The 26,379-nt window shown below is 42.9% G+C and overlaps 1 protein-coding gene across 9 annotated transcripts in view; it reads left to right on the top strand.

Moving 5' to 3' along the window:
• The window catches only part of LOC146388024 (RNA binding protein fox-1 homolog 3-like), a 428,590-nt gene that overhangs the window by 269,869 nt on the left and 132,342 nt on the right, over positions 1 to 26,379 (top strand). For 8 of the 9 annotated variants that reach the window (XM_084925103.1, XM_084925106.1, XM_084925110.1 and 5 more), the window contains one exon: positions 22,091 to 22,200. The exons of the other annotated variant lie outside the window; for it this stretch is intronic. In XM_084925103.1, the coding sequence (XP_084781229.1) occupies positions 22,091 to 22,200 (110 nt within the window). The remainder of the gene's footprint in view (positions 1 to 22,090; positions 22,201 to 26,379) is intronic. 9 annotated transcript variants of the gene reach the window in all.

Here is a 26,379-nt window from a genome sequence, read left to right as displayed (position 1 = left end):
TTTTAGCTATGGATCACATATGCAGGCTATGGATGGGCTAAGGGTGCAGGATGGCAACACTTTAATTGCAGAAAAAGGAAGATGTACTGCAGCAGCATCAATAAATCTAATCACTCAGAGGCAGATGCTGCCAGTGGTTGCCCTTTTCTTAAAAGTTGTTTGCTTTCTCGGTGAGTTCAGCACTACGAGTATTTCTTACGGTTTTTTAAATGTTTACCTGCAGACCTCAGTATCGCTAATAGTCGCTGCACAACTTTGTCCGTAAAACGGTTCTCTCCTTCAGGGTCACCTTCTCATGCATCCAGTGCCGCTCCTATTTTGAGATCACTCTATGGAAGTTCCCTACTCATTGATTTCACTTGCTTGTTTGCCATTTTAACACCTAAAATCTGGCAGAGAGAGCAGACATCAGCTTCTCTGTCACAGAGAAGTCACCACCCACGCCGTGGCTATATTTGTCTCACTCAGGTGAAAGGTCAGCGTAGTAACGCTAGAGGGAGGCGTCAGTTCCAGCGCACAGAAAGGGAACGGTCTAAAAATGGCAGCTGGGAGCAGCGCAGGTGAGCATGGGAAGATGATCTTGAAGGGAAGATGGTATCGATTAGAAGACCGTGCCTGAGAAGCCACATGCTACCGACACCTTCTGTGGGTCTGACCTGTAGAAACAGCTAACAGCAGCACAATCTGCACCAGTACTGGATGGGTTTTCTTTATTCAAATAAACGTTACCCTGGTATATCGCTGTTATATATTATCGTTAGAATTCTCCTGGGTGCCCTTTGGCAGCCCGTCCACAAATATCGTGCACTTGTGCTGGAAATACTGAGTGTTGTAAAACATTTTCTGCCATGTGATCATTACTGTATTCAAAACGCTGGAAAGAGGCAGCCTCCCACAAACACATACAGAAGGCTGACAGAGATAATTGTCCTGAATTTTCTTTCTTTTCGACTTCAAACTGTCATCGTCTGAAACATGACATCCAACCAGTCAATGGGGTAACTTTATAAGAAGCACATAAACTCGCATCCTTACATATATGCACGGGCTTTGATCACTGCACCTCCTTCATCATCAGCAGACTTGCGTGCCATCCTCTGTGTGATATGATCCTAAGAAGCCGAATGGCCTGGCTTCATAGGTTCACGTGTATATTTAACACTCTCCCTGGTGCATTAGAGAGAGCACTAAAGCTGAGATACCATGTTTCTGTCAGTTCACAAATGTCGCATGTGTTAGCAGTTAAAGATTTTTGTGCATTAGCATGGGAATAGCTAAATGGGTATATTCCCGTGGGTGTATGAGAGCATGTTTATCAATGTTTAACTATGTATAATATATTTTTTTGATCAGTTTTCTTCTTCCTCTGCGTGTTTAGTTGAGTTTGCATGAATATATGTCTCTTATTTCTGTGTGTGTGTGTGTGTGTGTGGCCCAAGCCCCTGTGATCCATCCTCCTCTGCACTGGGGTTAAAGCCGCACATTCAGGGCACAGGGGCTGCAGGAGGGAAAGCGCGGGTGGGCGGCTCATTAGATAGCACTCCCTGCGGAGTGTGAAGGAGAAAAACACCCATTAGCAAAACAAACGACGTGCCCATCGCTCACACAAACACGCAGATTGTTTACCAAGAGCCAGGCGGACAAGCCCGATGGCAACCCATGTCTTCTGGGGGCTTCCTGCCGATGTACTTCCGGGGTCACGCATGAGGGCTTAAGGAAGTCTGCGGTGTGTTTACTGTCGCTGAAAAAGAGGAGGACATTCTTGTGGAAGTGTAATTTCTCAGGTTAAAAAAAGGGGGGGGGAGAGGAGCAATACTCAGCGAGGTCTTAAATTTATGTAATATTGTTGAAAAATGTAAATTATGCAGCAAAACATTAATTATTCATTACTGTATGGCTCCATACAACAACAGAAGCATTTTTAGCTTACTGCACTCTAACAGCAGGATAGCGTTGTTTATCAGCGTCGCTGAAACTTTGAACGATTATTTAGAAAATAAGATCAAATAAAATCTCAGCTTTTCTGTGGTCAAGGTTTGGTTTTGGTTTAGGAAACTCGAGCTAATCATTCAGAGTGGAAAAAAGTTGGTGGTCACAGGAAACAGAGGACAGCGCTGCCGTTTGTAGGCTTTGATGTCCTTTAGCTGTCTGAAAAACACAACAAGAAAACCTGTGTTTACCTCAGGTTACTGCTAATATATCACGAACACCTTTGTAATCATTGCATTTTATATGCTGTTTATTTTTCTAGATTTTCTGCTTTTATATAGGAGTGTGCTCGGAGTACAACCCGTTGGCTCCACGTTGAGTCGGGTCCACAACTGCAAAGAGACGCATTTTAAACAAGTTCATCAGAGCAGCCACTTGTAAGGTTGGGGAAAAGTCACTTGGATGAGTGACGAAACGTTTCTCCCACAAAACGCTACGTCCACATGAACAGAATCAACCTTTGGAGATTTACTTACCTGGATGATTGAGCAAGCATCAAGACGTTATTTGCAAACCTTTGTCAATCTGTCTAAAAATGATTGCAGTCTGTCCAGTTCAGACCATGATTATTTGGAACCTGTGAAATCAACTTAACGTATCACTTGTGGTTTGATGTCCACACATCAGCAACTGTTGCTTCCATAAGTCCATACTAATATATGCATAAAATGGAACTGAATTAATAACAGGCTATGTTTAAAATCAGCATTTAACCCTGGCCAAACTGGAAACATTATATTATACATTTTATAAGCCACTGAAAGGACTGCGCATGCAGCAAGGTGTGTCCAGGGTCTGCTCAGCAAACGCGATACGTGGACGCTGTCTGTCTCCTTTGCTAGACCACAATCATGTTTCCCTTTTAAATATATTTATAATTACTAATGATTTGCAAGTTGCATCAACATCGGTTTGTTTGATGTGTCGTCTGAAATGTGCATGTGTGTCAAAGCTCTGCCGTCATTGTTACTAAGAGCGTTTAGTAACACGAAGACCAAATGATACATTTTTCATGAATCACTGTTAAATATAGGAAGCAATATTGATTAGGCGCCTAAAAACTATAATCTACGAGAGCATGTGTCTAATGTGTGCTTGGTCTTACCAGCAAAAGCCAAACAACTTGACATCACAGGAATAAGAAGCTGGATTCTGTAGCAAGTCCTCATGTGAGAAGCTGGAATCCATATTCTTGCTTTGTGGTTTTTCATTTCAGCTGCTTTTGTTAGTGAGTTGTGTAAATTGAAAAAGAAAGTAATGCCAATGCTGTTTGCTTATGTCATTCTCTCCAACAATATCATCCCTTTGTGTGCAGCAGAAAGGAATAGCATCTTAGGTAATTAGTGAGGCTAACCTTTGACCTCAAGAGTTGTCCCCCAACACTACAATCCCCCATTAATGTCGGCATCTCCTCGTGAATCTCTGCCAAACAAAAGACCAAACAGCAGTTGATCCCTGGGAAGCAGCACAGTGCTAATTTGCTATTATGCCTGATCTTCCACTCATTTGTTTGGCTGACTGACTACACAGTGTGTGTTATGGTCTGCTGGCTCTGTCTGCAGAGTCCTCCCGCCGTTACGTGAATGATGGAAATAATTTTCATCAGATAAAAATCAGGCCAAGCATCATGCCTCATATTTTTTCCCTCCTGCCTTTTTGTGAGAGCCGTGTTTTTTGTAGTCTGGCCAGGTTTTACAATAAGCTTCATTTCACTCTGTTTCTGTTGAAGGAACCTGCTTCAGGTCTTAAGTGAAATCACTCGACCTGATCTCCACCTTCACTGTTGTCTCCAACACGAGCCTCGCAGATGACTGGTTTGCGAGAGATGGTAGGAGGTTTCTGTGACCCTCTCTTGTGTACGTGTCTCCCTGCAGCCAGATAATTAGCTGCCGACTGTCAGATAATTATCCAGGCTGCATCTAATTTTGGTCACAACCTCGGACGATAATGGTCAAATGAAATCAATGGCGTACAGAAATGCGTGGGATTGGCTAAGCAGCATGTGCTCAATTGGCTCATTCCAAATGGTCTGTCCCCATTAATGAGGCGACCGCATTGTGTTAATGACTACAGCATCATCTTCTGGGTGGTCACATGCTTATAACTTATTAATGAAAACGTGAACTATAAATTAATGTTGCTGCGAGTTGCTTTTAGTGGATATCTCCCCGTTTCGGCGAGGTACCAGCACTGCCTGGGTATTATGATACACTTCAAACTGTGCCACCTACTGATAGTAGCCGAGGTGTTGAGCGAGACAAAATGGATAATAATGAGAAACGCTGGGTAGATTCTTTCGACTTGCATCATTTTTTTTCCCAACCAAACAAGCTTATGTACAGGTGTTCTGGAAATATTGCACAATAGCTTCCAGAGTTGAGCATTTTGTCAATAAAATGATCTTCACCAAGACATTTGGGGTACTTGGGAGTGCCATTAAGTTGAGTAGCAAACATAATAGGCAGGTGTGACTGAGGAAATGCCCCCACCTTTAAACCCCCACCGATGCCTCCCAATGCCAGCCGGGGATTTGGGTTAAGGCGGAGATATAAAGACGCTGAGTAGAAACGGAGGATTGGAGGTGTATATCTTCATGATGCACCTCTGTGTGATGACAGCCATACTGTATGTGATAGTAAATCCTTGGTACTTATGCATCATTTCCTATTTCCTGCTCACCGACGGCTGAGGGGAAGCATCGGCAGTAATACAACAATTTCTGCCGGGGCATCAGTCTCTCTCTGAGAGCTAAAACACTGGTACTGTAGAATACAATGGTTAATGTGCAGTCTGCAAAGCTACTAAAAGCTTCCAGCGAGGAGATTTTGGATGCACTTAAGAATAATTACAGTTTATTGCAAGTTAAATCTTATTTTTTTAAAGTTTTGACAGCTCATTCCTTCGGTCAGCCACGCATCCCCGGCCATAACGCCGATGCTGAAACCATCGAGCACTCGCAAAGTAGGAAATACAGTAGAGCTGTGTTGGTGTCTGAGCATGTTTTGAATGTCCGACTATTTTCACGGACCGGCCTTTAAGGTGTCGCAGATAAATACAACAAAATAAAACGATACGACCGAGACAAAAACGGTGGTATTTTGTAAATATAATAATAAACGCGAATTCACTGTGTAATTGTGTAACTTTATTAGCAGCGTCCTAGTGAAATGCGGCAACAACATTGAAAGTAACATCCTCCTCTCTGCCTCTTAATGCTCTCTGGTCGCTATGGTAATGTGTAAATATTCCTTTCAAAATAAGACACAACTACAACACGGGAAAAGACCCAGGGAAACCGAGTTGACGTTAAAAACCCTGAAAACCATAAATTTGGTACCAAACGACTCACGGACTGGTACCGGTCCGTGGCCCGGGGGTTGAGGCTGCTTATTTATGGCACTGCAATACCAAAAACTAGACAGTTCAGCTTCATGAGGAGTTCTCGCAGGATAAATAAAAACTAAAATGAGTGAAAAAGAGAGAAAAATTGTGTCTTTTCTGATATATTTTTGATAAAACAATAAAAATGTGTTTATTTTTTCCTTTTTCTCGTCTTTTTCCCTGCTGTCTGCTATTCCGCGTTAGTACTGAGCGTGACACTGAGCCGCTTCACGACATTTTAATTTCGCATATCAAACGAGCAGCAGCAACAAATTTTTAGCTTCCGCCACCTGACAGCAGTCACCTTCGACCGCGGCAGCCAGCTGCTTCTGATATACATGTATGTTTAATTTAACCACGCTGCTAACATCTGTTGTAGTTATAATTTGGAAATGGGTGCCATCAAAGAAGTACGTCCTGTCATAAATCCTTAACTGACCTGTCAGCATGCATTATGAATGATCAGATAAAATAAACTTTGTTCTTTTTGCCTGTTCGTTCCTTTCGCTTCTGTTCATTTAGGGCGGGCGTCCTCTCGATGAACTGCAGCCAACATTATTAAAGCTGGTTTAATAGGAAGTTTTACTTGCCTCCTGTTTTCGCCCGCTGTACATATTGCAGTGATGTAGGTGTTTTCATGCACGTGCATGCACTTCCTGGGAACGCACTTGTGGCCTCACCTTTGTAACTTGGCTGAGCTCAAGTTTCTTGTTTCGCAGCACTTTGCATTAGCTGGGAGAGCACAACATTAAGAAATAATGAAGTAAAGAACAACAACGAGACCCAAGTTTTAATAAATCGGAAGCCTCCTGTGAGATGTAGGAGCTACCGATGTTTGCATCACGTTGTGTGTATTGTGGCAGCTGGCTCAGGGTGAGACAGCTTAATGAGAGATTAGACGGCGTGTTTGGCTAAACTGGACGGCGCTGGCGTCTCATCCAGATTCCTGTCGTCCCGGCGGCGGTCCGAAGGGGCTCGTTTGGCGGACGCGTTCCTTTTTCGAGTTATTCAGAGACTTTAGCGTTTCCTCCCGCACGCGGGTGGGTATATGCGACTGTGCGGCGTATACACGCATGTCTCTCTGTGCACTTTGTTCCTCTGTAGCTTTTTCCAGGGAACTTTGTGTGACGTTAGTATTCCAGCAGCATCGCAGGGGTCATGCGATCTCCTCCCAGCAGTGCTTCCACGCTCCCCCCTTTTCCCTTTCTCTCCCCTTCCCTCCCCCCTTTCTCCATTTTGTAGGCTGCAGCACTGCTTTAACTAGAAGCACGGGGAACAAATAAAAATAGATGGGCAAAGTTGTGAGATGTGAGCCCTGGGGGACGGACTGTACGGATATACATTTTCTGTGCGCATTTGGAGCGGCCCTTCTCGTCAAAGAATATTATCCCCCCCCCCACCAACCCCACCTCCTTCAACCGCCCCCCCACATCCCCACCCCGACTCACTCCTCCCATCTTTGGATCACGGCAGTAATTCAATTGGGGATAGACGAGCAGGATTTCCTTGATGCTTTTTCCCCCCTTTCCCTATAAACGGGTTGTCTGCCTGTCAGCATTGATAATGCTAGCTGATGCACACTGCGGCTAACTCTTCCCAACCTGCCCTGCCATTCCCCATACTGCTTTGGTATTGAGGAGCTTCTCCATGATTTACTTTATGCTTGTCTGCCCATCTGGCTTTTTTTTCTCATTTGCTGTCCCTCCCGAGGACAAGCCCGCCTGGCTCTCATTCTCTCTCGTTGATCTGTTTTTCTGTTTGACAATCTAAGCATTGTCCATCTGATACGTCTCCGGCTATCTTTCCATCTGTGGCGATGGGAATGAAATGTGATCTGACAGGAGGCTGGATTTACTGTATGCTACCTTACAGTCACCCCTGATCTCAGCTCTCTGTTTGAGTATCTAAGCTGATCTGTTTTTACGGCACCTCTGATCAGTGATGCCGGTTAGAAATAAGCCGATCCGCAGCAGCAGGTAGCCCGTAGCTGTTCACATCATCAGTCGGCTAACAAGGCCCCATATAAGTAACTAATGTACAAGCTGACAGGTGTGATCGACCAAAAACCTCAAAACAGAGTGTGGTCGCTTTCCTCTGAGAGCTTCATCTTCGAGATTTTATTCTGACAGTTTCTTGACAGTGTTGACTTCAGGAATCTATCTGCTGCTCAGACATGCTGTTATCATTTTGCGAAATGTTCGGCATCACGTTAATGTGTGTCAGGAGAAAGTGACAAGGTGTAGCAAAGATCATAGCTGCTCTCAAATAAGCTCCCCTTTGATTTTTCTCACTCTGCACACCCGTTCTCGGACCTCACCCACCTTCAAAAATCGTATATGTTCGTGTGGCGTTACAAATCTGCTGAATGTTCTCAGTTTACACCCTTTCCTCGACACTCGTGCTGTGGCTGTAGGGATGTCGCCGTTTTGAAACCGGGACTGTATCATCGCTGTATTGCAGCTCCATCATTCCATACAGCGATAACCACGTGCAGCTGCTAATGTCCCATCCTTGTTCGGCTTCGTACTCAAACCTCGACATCTGCAGATGTGTATTTTTTTCAAAGATTACTTAAAAACTGTCCTTTCCTTCTTACAGTGGATGTCTGCAGGATCACAGAGACAGACTCGTGATAACAAAGAGCAAATCAAGCAGAATTTCAAAGCCAAAGACAAACGCAGTCCAGGCTGACCGCGTCTCACCAACCAGCTTCTCGCTTTATTGCTCACGTCGGAGAAAGCTTTCACAACGCCGTCTCCACAGTTGCTCACATCTGTATTGTGAGGCGGTGCATTGCCGTGTGTGTGTGTGTGGGATTTGTTTTCAGTGTTTGCATGTTTGATATTTGACAGAAGAAAACCTGTAAAGTTTATTCTACATGATCCAAAACTCTGGCGGTCTAACCCTGACATTAAGGATTTATAATTCTTTTTAAAGACGACAACAAAAGAAAAAAAAATGCTGGAAAGAAAAACCAAAGTACATTTGTACCGATGATAACGCGACGCTCCCGCAATGCGTCTCTTTACTTAATATGACATTATTCTTCTAACAATGCATTAACGGGTCTTTAATGCACGAAAGGTTAGGCACATTTAGATGCTTTTTCCATTGACAATGTTGAAATAAATGCCCTAAATCAAGCCTAATGTGCCAGTCAGCGAGTAGCCTTTCATGAGGCGGCGGTTGACTAATAATATCAAAGAAAATCTAAATCTAGCCGTAATTGTCAAAGATGTTGATGTTCTGTGTGAGTCACACAGCGGAGCAATGAAGAACTAGATGGAGTGAGCGAGAGTAATAGGCTGCATCAGAGTGGTGAGGAAGCTAATGCCTCTTGAGACTGTTTGTAAGTGAGCGAGGCCTTTGGATGGCGAGCTGACTTCAGTATGTGCATTACTCAGCCACATAAATCTGGGAGCCCCCGCCTCGGCTGCCTGCTTTGGTTTGGCTTTAATTACCTGAGCTATCCTGCACTCACCACCAGCACTTCCCTAATGGGGCTGCCTCACTCGGGCATCACTCACGCTCAGTCCGGCCAGCTGGCAGGATGGCCTGGGGGGGGGAGCCTGGCCCTCTTATTATAACTCCAAGTCTGTGCCCTAACGCACCTGTAGTCTCAGTGTGTGCGCACGCTCGCATGTGTGGCTGTGCAACTTCCTCGGCTGTCACATAAACAAACTTTTGCAGCAGGCAAACAGAACACTAAGATTTCTCATGAAAGCGTTCCTAAAATATTAACCGCTATTTGCAATCATGCTGACCGAGATTGTCCAGTAATTTGGCCTTCTGTTACGGTATTAAGTGCCGGGTTGCTCGTGTGTCCTTGGGGCATTAGCTGTCAGTCAGTGACATGTCACAGCAGCTTCGCCACTTGTCAAGAATGTGTGCTTTCATTCTTCTTGTGTACAGCTGCCTAACAATGTGCCAAGAGCTTTCAGCGCTGACTTAAAATGCATCAGGCCTTTTTTGTTCCCCAGCGTGAAAAGACACGGAAGGCTCGGTATGAGCTCCTCGCGTCCCGGCCGCCGTCGAATGACTCACAGTGACCTTGGAGATTATTGCTATACTAGACAGAAAAAATGCTATATGTTTGTCAAGAGCTGTCTGTCATCAATGAGCTTTTGTGTTGGCTATCGATCGGCTCCTGGCCAGGACACCGGGGTTGATGGATGCACAACAAACAGACTCTGCATTGCCAGCAAGCCGCCCAGCGAGCACGATGGGATGTCAAGTCTGGGAGGCTGCCGCTCGCCCCTCGCGCCTGCGCTCCCTCACTCGCATGTGAATGTACCCAAGTGTCGGCCCCGCCCTCAGCCCGATAAAGAAATGAGCTGCGTCCCTAAATGGCGATTCATTAGTAAACAAGAAGTGGATTACTGTAGTTTAGCCCTGTGTCGATGACGGGCCCTGATTGCTTTGTAAAATGTAGCGAGCTGTGAGCGTGAGCTGCGCCGCTGTATCTGCAGCACGCACATATAAAGATAACTACACAATTCCCCTATCAGTTGACCTGGTTTCCCTTCAGTTAGCAAGCTCCAGCCTCCAGGGTGCAATTGAGAGCGCCTTGGTCTGATACTGGATACAACACAAATGCCAAGTGCAATACAACAATCATCGTCCCATGTGAATTTGGAGATTTTTCAGGAAGTGAGCTACCACTGCTACATTATTCAGCCTCTGTCTCTCACACAAGAGAGAATGGCATTAAAGTTAATTTCAGCATGGCTCCAGCTGGTGCTGTTGCATCCACAAAGAAGCCGCATTGTTATGTATCTTTATTGCAAGAGGCGAAAGCAGCAAAAGGCGTCCTGTTGGAAAATCTGCAAATCACCGTCGTGAAGCGTTTGTTTTCTCTCGACGGGGTTTAACCCTGCCTCCCTGCAAAGCACGGATACGCCATGAGGTCAGACTTATCGATCCGCTTTGATATTTTATAGACCCCAGTCAGCTTCCACCAGTATAGGCTGCAGTATTTCCCCCAGCGACGCGATCCAGCTGTGGCCACCAGAGACCTTTAATAAACAGACGCCGTCGGCCGCCGTCCAAGGACGCCAAAAATCGCAACGCGTGCACGAAACGAGACGTCGCTACCAAAATGCAGCAATTGACCTCCACAGTTAAACATCCTACAAAATAGAAAACGTCGCAAAATCCGAGCTGTAAATTGGTTTTAACGCCTGTAACCATCTTTCTTTGTAGTTTTACTGTCACATTATCCTGAACATCTGGGCCAAGAGTGTGTGCTACTAAAGGCGGTGTAATTCAACAGCGCTGGCAAGAAAAAAAAGAAGCCATACTGTGCTTTTCACAGGTGTTGGACCGGATCCAAATTGATAATTTTTCAGACTCAATAACACTTAGAAGGATACAGGAAAACAACAGCACCGGACATGCAGGGGAGGTCTGGCAGATTACAGGAGATTTGTCAGCCCCTGGGAGTTCTCACTCAGCTGATGTTGACAAAGTAGAGCTGATGTGGGTTGGTGAAAGGGGGAAAAAAAAAGCTGCAGAAGAAGAAGAAACCCTTTTGAAACAGAAACCGTTCATGCACACGGGCTTGTGTGTAATACATGTTGAAGTTTCTTTGTCTTTTCCGTTTCAACAGCCTCTCCCCACTTCAGCACCGAGGGTAGAGTGTGAGTGAATAATTCATCAAATCCGAAAATCTATGAAATAAAATCATTTGTTGCCCTATAGTGTGCTTGACAGAGAGATTGTTTATAAGGGTGGTAAAGCAGGACTTGAGCATTGGTAACGATCAATAGCCTGATGGAATCCCGAGGCCCTCGCTTGTTGCCAACGCACATCCAGACTGAGACATCAAAACAGCTTTGGGTTTCTCTCCCCTCGCTTGTGTCTCCAGAACATTTCAAGCCAGCTGGGCAGTTCAGATATTTTTCCATTGGTTGTTTTGGAGTTGCATTATTTAGCTCTGCATTTAGACCCACCCCCCCTCCCCATCACACACGCACTCCACATCTCGAGGTTGTCATTAGCGGCTGTATGTTACAATGATGCTGAGAACAATTAAGATAAAAACACTGTGACAAATCATAATGGTGATAATGATAATGATAAGATGAAATGGAAATGACTCTGGCAAATAGGGTTTCTGTTTTTAGGATGATTCCACAACAGCAACGACACACTCGTCTTACACCAATAACAATGATAATTATTATGATGATAAGTCCAAAATTACCCCTCCCCACATCATCAGCCTTTGCCTTCGTCTTCCCTGCGTTTCATCAGAAAGAGGAGAGGTCATAACACCACTTCCAATTATTTTCCCAACTATCCCGAAACCCCCACGACTCACCCGGCCCACGCAGCTTGGACCAAAGGATGGTGGCCATTGCCAGTGACCTATTAATCTCTCCACTGTAAGTGAACAGGCCTTTGCACTAATGAGGAATGATTAAAGACAGCAATGAGCCATTTTTGGAACAGCTTCAAAAAAAGGGGATGCAAAGAAGAGAAAGAGATCATTTGCCACGATCAACAAGGAAAGGACCTTTCCAAAACACTGGCATGAAGATGCAAGCGCATCTTTTTAATTTTAATCTCTTACGGTAGCATCGGAGAGCGTTCGTCTCTTTTTATAGAATTTTCGCCTCTTTGGAGGATCTGAATAGAAAAAGCTTTCAGCAGAAAGCCTTTAATGCTAAAATGTATCAGGGTTAATTTCTAATCTGTATCCACTAGTTTCTGAGGATTTGCCTATAAACCCAATCTGAATCCTGGTAGCTGGTGGCCTGCTTGATGTTGAGGTTAAAACGCAGTTTAGGCTCGCGATTCCTTTGTTCTTCTGCAGGCTTAGACTCCTACAAACTTGTCTGTGTTCATAAAAATTACATATTTAGAAGTTTTTTTTAATGGCTTAGATGTAACTCTGAACCTTTGCATCCTTAAGTATGCATGGATCTATGAATAATTAGTTGCTGCTTTTATCTCCACCTACCCCTCTGCCTCACATCTGCAGCTCCAACATACCTGCTCACTTTGATTCGGCTCAAACGCTGCAAAAGTACTCAGCGGTACACAATGGCGAGTTGTAATACTGAAGTAATTTTACAATACGCGGACTGATTAACCCCAAAAACAGTTTTGTCAGTGAACAGTGAGTAAGTTACCTTAAGGTGGAATTGAAGGTAACTTAATAAAGGCTTACATTTTGAATCAGCTGAATATATTATGCTAATGTTAATGTTACGTCATGTTCCCCGTCTCTAAAAAGGTCCACGATGGTATGTCTGAATCCATGTTTTTGAGTGTCGTTGAGGCCAGATACTGGGTTGCATATAATAGTTAATTTAAAGATAATTTTTCATTCTCGAAGTATCTTAATTTTTATCAAGTATTTTTTTTTTTTACATTTTTTTAATATTTCATATGAAGGAAAAGACAGATTACCTGATTAAAATCGTGTCTCAGATTTAACTCGTCACTCTTTGTGGATGTCCCAGTTCTCAAGCTGGGAGCCGCAGCTATAAAATATTACACGCCGTAGCGTTCGGCTTTCCCGTCATTAGATGGCAAGCCGTGAAAAAAATCCCAACCAAAGCACATTAGGTCTGCTGAGTTCTCCGCATACTTCCTGCCATGTAATGTACATAATGCAATCAAAGCGCAGCCATGTTTTTTGAGGTCAAAGATGACTGCCGCTGTGTGTTGTCTGCATTGCGCTTTGATCTTTACGAGCTCCCTCCCACCTCCTTTTTTTATTTCGTTTCAGCTGATAAACGTACATTATTTTCACTTTAAATTCAACAACCGACCCATTAAAAGCAGGTCTGTTATGAGAAAGGAAGGACCACTAAGAATCGCCCATGGGCAGTAATGCAGCAGTTTTTTTTACTGTATGTAAGTGTGTATACATTCTGTAGATAGAAATTGGGCCTAATCAGCCCTGCGGCTCTCCAACAGAGAGAAAAAAGAAGAGGAATCCACTTAGCAACGTGGCTAATTTGCATAGCTTTGAAGAAAACGGGGTCTGTGTTTAGTCAGCTTAGATGGCAAAGGAACGTCAGAGTCTGACACTCAGCAGGAGACAAAGCAGCTGACTGGTTTCTCTGACGTTCAGGCTGGCTGGATGACTAGCTGGCTGCATTGGTATTGCTTTGATGTACAAGGCACCTCATCAAACTGTGTTTATGAAGGTGCAGATACTTTGGTGGTTGAACCTGCTGAAGCAGTAGCTGTCAGATTTTGTGAATTTAAAAAGTGCTTCCTAAAAATTCAATTTGCTTCTTACTGCATATCTGTCAGGATGGAAAAATATCTGAAATAGCTTTTAGACCATTAAATATAAGGTGGTAAAAACATAATCTAGGTCAACAGGGCAACAATTCAGCTTTTTTTTTAAGCCTTATTATCATTTATGTGTTTCATTTTGGTGTAATTACTCGTATTAGAAAATTACAGATTGGTTTTATTTTCTTTATTTAAAATGTGCTAAAACTAGCCTGTCACAGGGGAAAAAACATCTGTTCCACCTGACAGTTTGTTCCCTTTAAAGTTGGTATTTCCTACTGTCTGTGCGCTAATTGAATGCTTCAGCTGATACATCTATACACAGCATTCATTAGCTGTCTGTCCTCGCCTCCAGCTGTCACAGCCTGGTTCTGCTCAAGGTCTCTTTCTGTTAAAACGGGGTTCTTCCGTCCCACTGTCGCCAAATGTTTGCTCATGGAGGACTGTCTGATTGTTGGTGGGTTTCTCTGCATTATTGTAGTGTCTTTACCTTATAGTATAAAGAGCCCTGACGTGACTGTTGTGACTTGGCGACGTATAAAATAGCTGAACTTAATTTAATTGAGTCCATCACAGCCGCTCACGTGATTTCATACCAGTTAGAAAGTAGAGGTGGGAATCACCATACATCCCATGATACGATATTATCACAATACTTAACGCACAATACGATATTATTGCAATTTTTAAAAATATTTTGCGATATTCAGATTCTGTACATAAAGGTAAACTTTATCAACATTCATTTTATCTAATAACAAAGTCTCACACTCAGTCTTTCTCTCATTTCAGTCAGTTTTATTGTTGACAAACTGAACGGTTTGTATTACAGTCTAGTCCAACTTACCATCTGGTACAATTATAGCTATTTGTGAAAACTATGAAGCCCCTTCAGCAACTGAAGAATTTGAAAGTAAATTAAAACAAAATATAATTTTACATTAAATAAAAAAGTTTTAAACTTAATTAAAATACAACATGTCTTAAATGAAAATAAGTAAACTGTCATGTTCATTGCTGCCATAAAAAAAGTTAAACACATTTGGACAGTGAAGGAATGTCAGGATTCTTGCTCAGAAAAAGGAGCTGATCAACATGCTCTGAAGTCAGAGCATGTTCCAGTCCACAAAAACTTTTTTGTAACAAAATATCGATTTCTGCTGTCCGTGTATCGATACATTATTAGCAAACAAAATATCACGATACTACACAGTATCGATTTTTTCCCCCACCCCTATTAGAAAGTTACACTAGCAGTAAACTACAAAAGACTTGAAGGACATCCCAGAAGAAGACTCCAACTCTGATTGGTTATGCACAATAATATTGCAATATTATTATATTGCTTATATTATATTGCTTTCTTGCTTGGAAGTTTGTGGGCAGATTTGGATCACAGTTTAAAAGTAATATTAAGGAACTGTTTAAAGTAAATTAAATAAATGGCAAGACCAGCTCTGGTTTCACAGTAGATAACAGGGCTGTACCAGGAATACCCAGTGGAAATTCCAGTCACTGAACTGGTCCTCAACAAACAAAGCTGCAACTTCCAGGGTGAAAAACTGAAGAATAAAGCCAAATAAAAGTCCCAAAGACTGCATTTCCTGCGGTGGCGCGCTGAGGCTGAAGTCCTTATCAACTCCTATGTTAAAACAACCAGCCCAACAGCAATAAAACCATGTTTGCACCCTGGTACAACAAACAGTTTTGCCAGAGTGGCTGTTTGGCCAGCCGGTCGTCTTTCTAGCTTAACAGTTAATGTAAACACACCAAATAGTTTTCCCGTCAAACCCAAGAAAAAAAGCAAAAAGTGTTTAGTCTTAAAAACTCTGTGGATTTTGTTATTGGTTTGGAAGCAGCTCAGTTTCAAAGTGTCTTATAAAGAAGTTGTATATCATATGCAACAATGAATATGAAATCGGTCATCAGACCGATATCCCGTGAACAACACTGACATGGCCACTTTGATATCTCATAAAAGACCAATATATCAGCCAATCATAACACATCTGACACCCCTTGTCTTTCTCTCTCTCCTGACCTCCTGCCTTCAGTCTCTGCATCTCTTACAGCACAGCAGGCTTTGATTTAAGACCTCTGCAGCAGTTTATGGTGTATATATCCTAAATGGACATTTTAATAGGCTTTTACTTTTTTTCATTGTATTGTGCAATGTAAGCAGTAATCATAAATTATAATAATCATAATTTGTTGCTGCCGGCTGAAAGCCTTGCACAGTATCTCTGAAATGTCAAGTTTTCACAAAGAAAACAGCTTTGTTCAGAGGCTGACCAGCACGGCACGTGCGAGGATTTGAGAGGATTTTAATAAGTGGTGGTTTTTAGTTAATCTCGGCCCGTATGGAATCGAACGTACCTTAAAGTAAGAACGTCAAATTAAAACAATGTTCTGTAAGGCTGAATGTGATTATTCTGCTAGAGTTTCTGAAGAATACCACTTGTGTCCAAATGATTTGAAGGAAATTTGTATACAGTGATCCACAAACGCATAATGCAGCCCTAAAGACAGAGAAAGGGGGCGGGCTTTAATATTTTACCAACTGTAAACATCACAAAGCTGTTTAGAGGCCAGGCTACAGAGTCTGTGTGACGCTATCAAACATTCGGCTCGTCACGTTGTAATGAAGGAGTGGGAAACTGGACGTTGAGGAGTTAATATCGTCCAAAAACAAAAAAACGAGCACATCTGCATTTTTAGCTCGCTCCCATTTTTCTTCTGCCTGTGTATTTTTTATTCATATTCCCCGTCTTTGCTCTGGAAACTGCCATCAGGCTCAGAGGCAATTTACGGTACCTCTGAACACGTCCTTAACGGTACCATCATGCGTTCATCAGTGCCACCGTGAACACAATTTTATTACTCAATTTGATGCCACACAGGGTTCATTCCCCACATTTTTTATGCATTGTGGGCTGAGCTCAAGCAGAAAATAATCTGGACAGAGAGGGCTGTGTATTACGGCTCAAACGGGATAAAGCACTGACAAATTCCGGACCGGAGGACTAGTGAGCGGGGAGGACAGGGAGAAAGAGAGATTAAGAGCTACACCATTGTTTACCTCCTCCTCTAAGGTGCAGGATACTCTGTCGTTTATAAATGTTGGTAGCTGTTATTGGTTACCTTGCAGGCTTTAGGGGAAAGAGGAAAGGAAAATGAAAAAAAAAACTTAGGGAAAGACCCAGGAGGGGGTTCGATACAACTTTAATAATGCGTAGCAGGAGCTAAATGAGCCATTCTGCGGTACTTTAAGACGTCTTCCCTCCACCCACCCCCACCCACCCTCCGCCTCACCCCCTCACGGTCTCAGGGCCTGAATTATTAAAAGTGTTGTTTTCCCTTATTGCATTGCAGCAATGTGCCTCTTTGCTAGAAATGAGCTGCACATTGTGGAGTTTGAATGCTTAAAGCGACCCACCTCCAACAGCAAAGCCAGGAGAGGAGCACGGAAGGCCCCCCACCCCCAACACACACACACACACACATCTGAATGACCACAACGTTATGCTCAGATGGCTCTCTTACGCTTCTCTTATATAATGCACGTTGTGAACTAACTAGTTTGTTTTGCTAAACTGTGCAGGGCTGCAAGTAATGATTATCTCCATTATTGCCTAATGGACATTACACTATAAAGTGTTGGAGAATGGTGAAAATGCCCATCAGAATTTTCTAAAGCCCAAGGTGATATCATTACAGTTAATTGCCTTTTTCCCAAACAACAGTCCCAAACCTACACATATTCTTTACACCATAAAGGATGAAGAAGCAAGTCCTCCCAATTAAGAAAGCTGGAACTAAGGGATGTGTTTTATAAATGCTTTAGTGCTGTCTAATAATCCCTTTAAATATTTCAGATCCAGCACTCTGCATTTTCATATTAGTCAGTTTTTGTTTTCAAATAAATGTGCCCATAAATGCTTATAGCTTTGTTTTTAGAAGAACTCGGATTAATTATTATGAGTCACAGTTACTGTAGCCACGCTGGCCAAACTTTCCTCTCATCTCTTTAATTCATTCGGCCTGTATTTGAGCGTTTAACTTGATTTTGTTGAGACAAATACGTTCACGGCTGAACCTTGTTTGTGCTGCAGAATATTCTGGAACAAAATTTTTAGAAACAGGCTGCGATGGACTAGAAATGTATTTTTTGAATTTTCTTTAGGGCTGAAGTGCAGACTTGGTAAGATGGAGAAATTTTCAGAGCTGTCAATACATCATCTCTGATGCACTGATGGTGCACTGATGGTGCATTTTCATGATTGCATATATGGGAGAAATATAATAAATATTTGAACTGAATGCACTTTTATCCAAGTGAACATTTGTGTTTTCTTCTTTAGAAAAGTTTGAAAATGATCAAGTTTAAGGTTGAATCTTGACATTTAGAATAATTTATAAGCAGATTCAATCCTGAAATACTGATAGCCGCGTAAGCCTTGAAATCTATGTGGAGCAAACTCTCCATATATTGAGCCAGATTCAACAAGGCATCACTTAATAAAACAATACTTTCTCCTTCCCTTTTTCTGCTCTTGCAGGTATTGTACATGCCCAGTGATTTGGGTATTAAATTTGATGCCTGCAGTTAAATCTCTTGCTGTGAAATGCAAGAAATAAAAACTCCGAGTTGTAGATAATGCAAAGTACAGTAAAGCACGTTGCATGCTCCTACCCCCTCCCTTGGAGCCACACGCATACACTTGCATACCCCCGCCAACACATACTTTAATCACACAATTAATAATTAATCAGAGGTTGGGCTCAACGCTGTCAAGCCTGCAGATGAGAGAACACCCAACTGCTGAGACAAGCCCTTAAAAAAGGGGATTAATAACCAAAAAAAGGAAAAAAATGAACAGCTAGACAACATGTCGCTAGTTAGGCTCAGTTTTTCTTAAAGTTGAAGGAAAATACAGATGGTCCACTGGCGCAAATAGGCAGCTTTGAATGCATTTTTTGTACAGAAATAAATAACAAAAGCTCGCTGGCTATAGAGTTCTGCAGAGTTTGTGAGGGGGAAAATTAAGTTGTCGCTTTTATGTGACATTTTCTACATGCAAATATGCAAAATTTGATTATGTGCTCTGTCTCCTGCGTATAAACACCATCAATAAAACTATAACAAACCGGTTCTAGAAGAATAGGTCAGGGATGAGTATGTATTATTCGCGCACCGCATTACAGCCGGTGCACTGATTGATTTCAGTGCATTGCATCACTCTGGAATTGATCATTGTGTTCAATTTATTTATTCCCACTGATGCAAGTATTTTCCAACACTTAGGAGCTTAAAAGTCATCGGCGTCTGTGCCCTCTGTTTTTTTATCTCTGTCAGTCTCGCAGTGCTCTGTGTTTCCAGTGTTGCAGCAGAGAGCAGAGTGTTTACCCAGCTGTAATTACAACATGCACAATGACCTCATTCTGCTGTGTCAGTAGCGGTAATGTATAGCCCTTGATGTTAAACTGCAAAGAAAAAATGGTGCGCACTTATTTTCAATATGCTGACTACATTCCCAGCATTTTTTTTTTAGACATGGCCGTGAAGGCAGATCAGAATTTGATATAAGCACTGGTGCTCCTATTTATCTGACAAGGTCTCTCTGCCTTAATATGCATTCAATAATGTGAAATGATATTAGCTGTAGGAGCTCATTGACTGTGCACTCAGGGTCTCTCGGTGTCTCTCAGTCTCTGTCTGTAGCACGCTCTTTATCTGTTTCTCTTCCTCGTGCACACATACAGAGAAGAAATGGGGGAAAAAAAGAGGGGAGGCTTGAACCGCGGATAGCAACAGCAGCAGAGCAATCACACCGAAGCAATGCCCCCCACGCCTGGCCCATTAATAACAGTAATACGCACACCGCGCCCAAGCCAGCACTGCCGAAAGCACCACTGACACTTTAATGGGCATTTTTTACTTTTGTTTTTAAATAATGCATGTGCTGCTTGTCAGCACTGCTTCACTCCACCCCTGGTGTGCCTTTGCAGCGTTCCATTGTGCAGAAATTACAATGGAGACCTGTGTTTTCTGTGCCGCCTGCTCCGTAAGCTGCATTCATCACGTTCATAGGGACATCAGAGTGCGGTACATCACACTCTCGGGGCCGTGTGTGTGGGCACGCATGCCACGCATGTGTGCGTTTTTGTTTGTGAAGGCACCTCATTGGCACCGAGCTAATTAAGAGCGTCTTTGAGAGGGCGAACTGTGACGCTCGGTGGCACCGAACATGACTTATAAAGAAGGATGATGCTCTCCGTGATACAGTAAACCTGACAGTCCGCTAGCGGTTTGGTGTGTCTGCCAAGCATGCCGCTGTTGTTATGCAACTACGAAAACCTCATATAGACCCCAAAGTATTCGGGATCCTCTGGGCGCACTTGCAGCTAACTTATTCAACAGTAAGAGATTCATCAATAAGAGAAGGTTTAATTTTCATTCGTCCGGGGACCGGTGCGGAGCGGCAATCGGTGATACATACCATAGCGTTTATGGCATAAGTTAATTTGCTTTGGCCATCCTTGGATGGGCAATAAAACGAGAACAATAAAACGAACACAAATCAGCAAAACACAACAAACTCAAAATTATACACATACATCATGGCACAACACACAAAGTTCAATACGAAAATATATATTTTTAAAAACGGCTGAGACGATACACAACAACACGAGGGGCGATTCACAGAGAAATAAGATGATGGTATTCAGCTCCTGCTCGTTCGTGACTGCATGAAAAATGGTGTTAAAACGGTTTCGCTTTGAGTTTAAAGCTAATCGCACATTAAACGTCTCCATGTCCAAGTGTGGGTTGACACTGTTCAGTGGAAAAGGAATGACATGAGTTTAGGCATCCAGTAGATTAATTAACATTTAAACCTGCAGTTTATTGCTGTTTATTAGTATTTATGCATTTTGTAATATCACCCGATCATATACTCAGGTGAGAAAGAAACAGCTATAACATGCTAACAATGATTCAGACGAGAGCATCGGTGGATATCAGTGAGTACGTACTAATGATATTCTGTATATACAATATTTATACTGTACTCCCAGGACAGGTAGGCATATCTAGCATGTATCTTTCTATATTGTCCTTGAAACCAAATAATGGGGAATAACAGTAAATGGATGCACTGCCATTCTATTATGCAATAATGCTCATTGAAATCCAGTTTCTGTATTCTCAGCCAGAGCAGCGCTTTGGTGGACTGTGTGTGTTGTGTTTGTGTCCTGTTTGCTTTTTTTTGTGCACCTGCTGTAAACTGAGAATATTGAGGGTTTGTATTGTAATCATACATAAGCCCCCCACTTCTAAATTGGATCCGGAGCTGACCAAAGATGTATTTGCACATGGTAAAACTTAATAGGAACAAGTAGGCACGGGGACCAACAAATTAATCGTTGTTTAACTTTGAGTCTCGAACGGTGCAGATTTGAATATCGGGTGCTGCAGGAGCTGCTCGTTTATTTTGGATCACGGACAGTAAAGGTGACGGACGTCCTCGGCGAGAGCTGCAGAGGTTGCGTTGGAAGACTTGCGAGACAGGACGTGACTTCGGGACTAGCACCCTCGAAAATCAATTTTTCAGCAGTCCCCTGATTTTTGAATTAAACACCAAAAACATGCAAATTTTATGCCAGCGTTGCACTTAGTAAGTTAGAGTATGGCTGTGTCACTTTCTGGGAGTAATTCGCGCCGGCCTGAACACAGATTACCAAGGCCCATTATTAACCCGTTTGGGTAGCATCTGGGTAAAACGCACATTTCTCATCAAACTGAAAGCTTCAGTGTTTTATTTGTGCGTTTTATTCTCGAGATCCCAAAAAACAGAACTGTAAATTTATCATACATTGAAACTTTGCCAAAATGATGTGCCTCGGTGAAGTGCATTTATCACAGATCACTTATTGTGACATTTTAATAGTAGTCCCTGAAGTGCTACATCTCACGGGAGAACCGATTCAAGACTATAATCGCAAAGGTTTAGGAGCAATAACTGTTTTATTTTGGGTTCATACTTTTGAGCTGATTCCATAACAGACACGGGGTAGTTAAGTGGTTATAGAGGATATCCTTTAAATGTGATGATAGTCAGTTCACGGTTATTTTCTGGCGTATTAAATGTTCCCCACTGTTTTCCTGTTGATACTAAACCTCATTTGGTTATTTATATTATGCTGATAGATCAACTTGACCCAATTGTGTAACTTTATTGATCGTAGCCAAGCCACCTATCTGTATTCCTTACTGCACGTAAGGTCAATAAACCGCAAAATCAATATTTATAACAATCAATGTTGCATTCTCTATGATGCCTCTTCCTGTGCAATGATTTCCTGCGATTGAATTGCTTTATTTGTGTTTTTTGGAGGCGCCCCTCTGCTGCTGCTTGTCCGTTTCGGTGACGCCTGCTCGTGTTTCTGTGTGTCCCTGCAGGAAACACGTTGTGTAAGTCAGGAAGCATTGCTGTCTTCGGGAACGTGGTGTACAGCGGACTGCTGAACGATCACCTCTGGCATTTGGGAGTGCCCCTCTTTACAAGACTGGTAAGAGCAGCAGGCCCCTCTGTGCACACTTACCTTCACTTTTGTTGGAAGAATTTCACGCGCTTGTGTGGAATCTAACAGGTGTGGAATTCCCCGAAGCTTGTAATGTTGTTTTTGATGCCCGCTCTGTTGACACGTGTTAGTTAAGGTTAAGACCTGGATGTGAATCCTCTGCTGTGGATGTAGGAGACGAGGAAAACCCACCACACACACACACACACATACATTTCATATTAGACTTTTTAAAAAGCATAGCTAAGATGTTTTCTCTGGCCTTAAAGTGCAGGTGAGCCCACCTATGGATTCAGTTCTTCCCCAGCTGGCTGGCTGGGTGTGTAGCTAGCAGTGCTGAAAAAAGGCTGGCTAAATAATTCATGAAATTTAGTTTTACGGCAAGAATTTTATAAAAATTACAAGGTTTTAATTAAGAACCGGAGCGGCTGAAGCTTGCATTAAGAATTCATGATAAATGTCTATCCCTAATTGTCAAAGGGAAAGCGAATGTTTGTTTTACACTTAATCTCGCTGATGGTGGAATGTGAGCTTAGGAGATTCTTGTGAACGGCATAAACACGAAGGATCGCAGAGCGATATTCCAAAAGATGAAATCCAACGAAGCCCTTTTCCCTTCTTGTTAATTACCCTCTTTCTAAGCAGGTCGCAAGTTTTCATCAATGTTTATTATTGATTAAATCTGTCGTTGTTGCTGTCATTTATGAGTCAGGAATTAGCGTTGATTGGTGCACAAGGGTTGCATATAATTGGGTTACATTAAATAGATAATTCAGCTGATCTCATAAATGTCTAATGTGAAGCCTTGTTTGATTATCAATTAATGTCAAACGGAGATGCAAGAGGCTGTTAGGAATCCTGTTGGGTTTGCTTGTGTTGCATGTGGCAAAGCTACTCTCATTGCAGCTGTAAGAAGAGCCAGGAGTTTTTACAGTGAAATATATATTTAATATTGTATGCGCTGGCGAATTCAAAGTAACGCTGGAGCACGCGTGCACAGCGAACGCTGGTAAACAAGTCTTTAAAAGATGTAACAAAAAGAAGGACATCAAATGCCACAGGTAACAGAGCTTTGGCTTCTAATTAAACAGAAATTGTTTTTTGAGGAAAATGTGCCTGTTGTTCTTAGCTATAAAGAGTAGAAGGAGGGAAATGATTAAAATATTTCATGGCTCAAAAGTCACTTCATGGTGCCTTTTTCAAAGCTGAGGGTTTAATGGAGTAGGATGCTTAATTACTAGCATATTTACATTTTCTCCGACAAATCCTCCCACGAAGAGAAAGCTGATGGAAAATAACCACTGTGTGACTCTGAGAAGAGTTTACCCGATGACATCGTGAATATATGGTAAAATACATAAAAGATGGAGACAGCCACCATAGCGTCCAGGTTGGTTTGGTGTATTTCGAAGCTCGAGGGCAAGCCGCTCAGTGACGAGCACCCATGCAGACTATCCAAGTGTTTCACTTTTTGTTGGTATTTGCAAGACAGATGTGATGTAAAGGAATTACTGTGTTGCATCATGTAAATGTTAACCCAACATACAGCTGCTTCTAAACCAGCCTCCATATTAATATCTATGATGTTTACTGTGGACTGCCTGAACAAGCTGAAACACATGCTTCAATAAATATAATCCACAATACGTTTAGTCGTGCAAAATCGCGTGAAAACAAACAGTAACAGGTGCAAGTATGTAACACGAATGAGGTGATGTGCACAAATGTTTAAAGTAAGCATTTAATAATATATTATAATATAATATGTACGTATAACAGACATAATGTGGCATTCGTGCAGCTTATTGATGTCACAATGCAAACAGGCCTGGAGGATTAACACAAACAGACCACACACGGTGCGCTCGCAGTGTGAAGACACCTAATCCCTGCTGTCGTTAGGTTAACATCCTCCGTGTCCCTCCGAGCAGCGGCCGAGCTCTGAGCCCGCAGGAGCACTCGTCGAAGTAAAAGGTTCGACTCCCGGCCGCGCCACCAAGGTGCGGCCTTGTGTAGCGCTCAGTGTGCCCGCTGCTGACACACTAGGTCCGCCCAGCAGTGGTATCAGCATGACGCGCGGCAAGCCTTCACATCCCCAACACACAGCTCCTAATTACTGCACAGCCCTGCCAGTTTGTACCCCTAGGCCAGTACTGACTGCTCAATGCCAAGATGTAAACACTGCATTATTAACACGACATACAGTCTGTGCACACGGCTAGGTTTAATGTACTCAACGTATGTCTACATGGAGGCATTACTTTAGTGGGATTCTTTATGCGAAAGCATACAATGAATTTATTGTCTTCCAGACAGCGAGTTCCAAAATCACCAGATGGGCGATTTGCTGCGTATAGGGTAATGTATGCTTACAAATGATGTTTAATGATATCTTCCAGGGATAGGAAGAAAAACATTACCATTTTCAAGGCTAAATATGCAGGCTGTGTCAGAAAGCTGGAGATACAGAATTAAGTAACACACTGTCTTTTTTTCTTGTTATTTTATGCATATTTATTGGCTGCCAGAGCGTCTTGGTGGCATTACACTATCTCATTTTTTTCTTTATGGCAAATCACAGTCCAAACATAAGCTTTGCCTACTTATCACCAATTCTAATATATTTTCATATGAAAAATCTCTCATGTGAGTATTATTAGCAGAGTGCTCTGCCCATGCAAGTGCCGCAACTTCCTGTCAGTGCGAGAATAATAAGGGAATGGAAATGTAATATGAAACTTTTTCAGCACACAGACACAGAGATAAAGAGGAGAAAGGGCTTCGTTTAGCCGCTTGTTTCTGCCTGCACGGCCTTCCCCAGCGCCCTTTCCTCACGTGACGTGTGCTGTATAGAAATGTCAATACCTACCTGTGGAGCTGATGGAGACCCATAAATCGATAAAACGAGCATAGCTGCGGATCCTTGGCCACCAAGTTGTAAAACTGGTCACTCCATAAAGTGAAGTGTGTGATTAGAGAAAACCAGCCTGGCAGCATCAGAGTGGAGCCGCCATCTTCCTTCGGGGCTCGCACCAGCTCGGTCCGAGCGTTCGGGCGAGCCGGCCGCGACTATAGCCCAGAACCCCGCGGGGAGCTCGCAGGGATGAGAGTGAGAACTCTCATTGTCTCCTCTGGTGTCTTTCTAACGACAAGATCCGAGTGTGGCTCGACAGAAGATGCTCTGTAAGTAGCGGCGCCACGGACGAGAGGTGAGATCGGCATAAAATATTAAGACGGCAGATCTCGAGCCGGTGACGGTCGGAGACGGACGGACATTTTAGGCAGAACACTCTGTGTGTGAGGCCTTCACTTCCTCTTCAGTTTGAAAGCTCCATCTTTATAATGGATGGCAGAGTCTCTGGGGAGTGTCTAGACTATGGTGGGAAATCTAAATTGTTGGGAAAGCCACTCCGATGCTCTGTAAGTAGTGTGGAGTATGGGAGAAATGCAACTCAGAGAGGTGACAGGAAGAAGGGAAAAGCATCCCAAACAACACCGTGTTTACCTGCATTGCACTTCCCTTGGTAACGGGCGTAGATTCCTACACAGGAGATGCAGACTTTACGTAATGCTTTAATGCCCTCTGATTCTTTTCTCCCCAACCCTAAGTGGCCTTAGCTCCAGACCGCGCTCTCTGTCTGCACCTACACCCACCCCCACCCGCTCTCCAGCCTGTCCTGCTTTTTTTTTTTTCTTTTTTGCCTCCAAACTCGTTCTTTTCCTCCTTCTCTCCCCCTTCAGTTATTTATGAGCAGGACTTGAAATAGACTTCAGTATTTGATAAAAGCGTGATCCTTAATCTGAGTTGCCTGAGAAGTGCATTTCATTTTTATTTCCCATCAGAGATTGATGGAGGACTGGGGCGGTTATCCACTCTGTGATTGCTAATGTAAATCCATTGACTTCTGGTGGACATATATAAAGATATGGAAGCCTTGCATGTGCATCCCGTGCTACCAGCGGGGAGATTGCGTGCGTGCAAAGCAACGGAGGTGCTGGTTTGTGCGATGTGATGGAGGGGGGTGGTGTGAGAATTATATGGCGCGTGTCTTGATTTATGAAAAGCTTCTTAAAACATCACAATATTTGCAAAGTTACTAATTGCGGTTCTTTGCCTGTGTGCCATTTCATATTTCACCGCTCACTTGTGCTTTTTCTGAAGGAGGA

The sequence above is a fragment of the Perissodus microlepis genome, chromosome 4, assembly GCF_051167445.1.
Source record: "Perissodus microlepis isolate ML-2025 ecotype Zambia chromosome 4, ASM5116744v1, whole genome shotgun sequence".
NCBI classification, from domain to species: Eukaryota; Metazoa; Chordata; class Actinopteri; order Cichliformes; family Cichlidae; genus Perissodus; species Perissodus microlepis.
The sequence above is the reverse complement of the archived record's forward strand: the minus strand, read 5'-3'. Positions and strand labels throughout refer to the sequence as shown.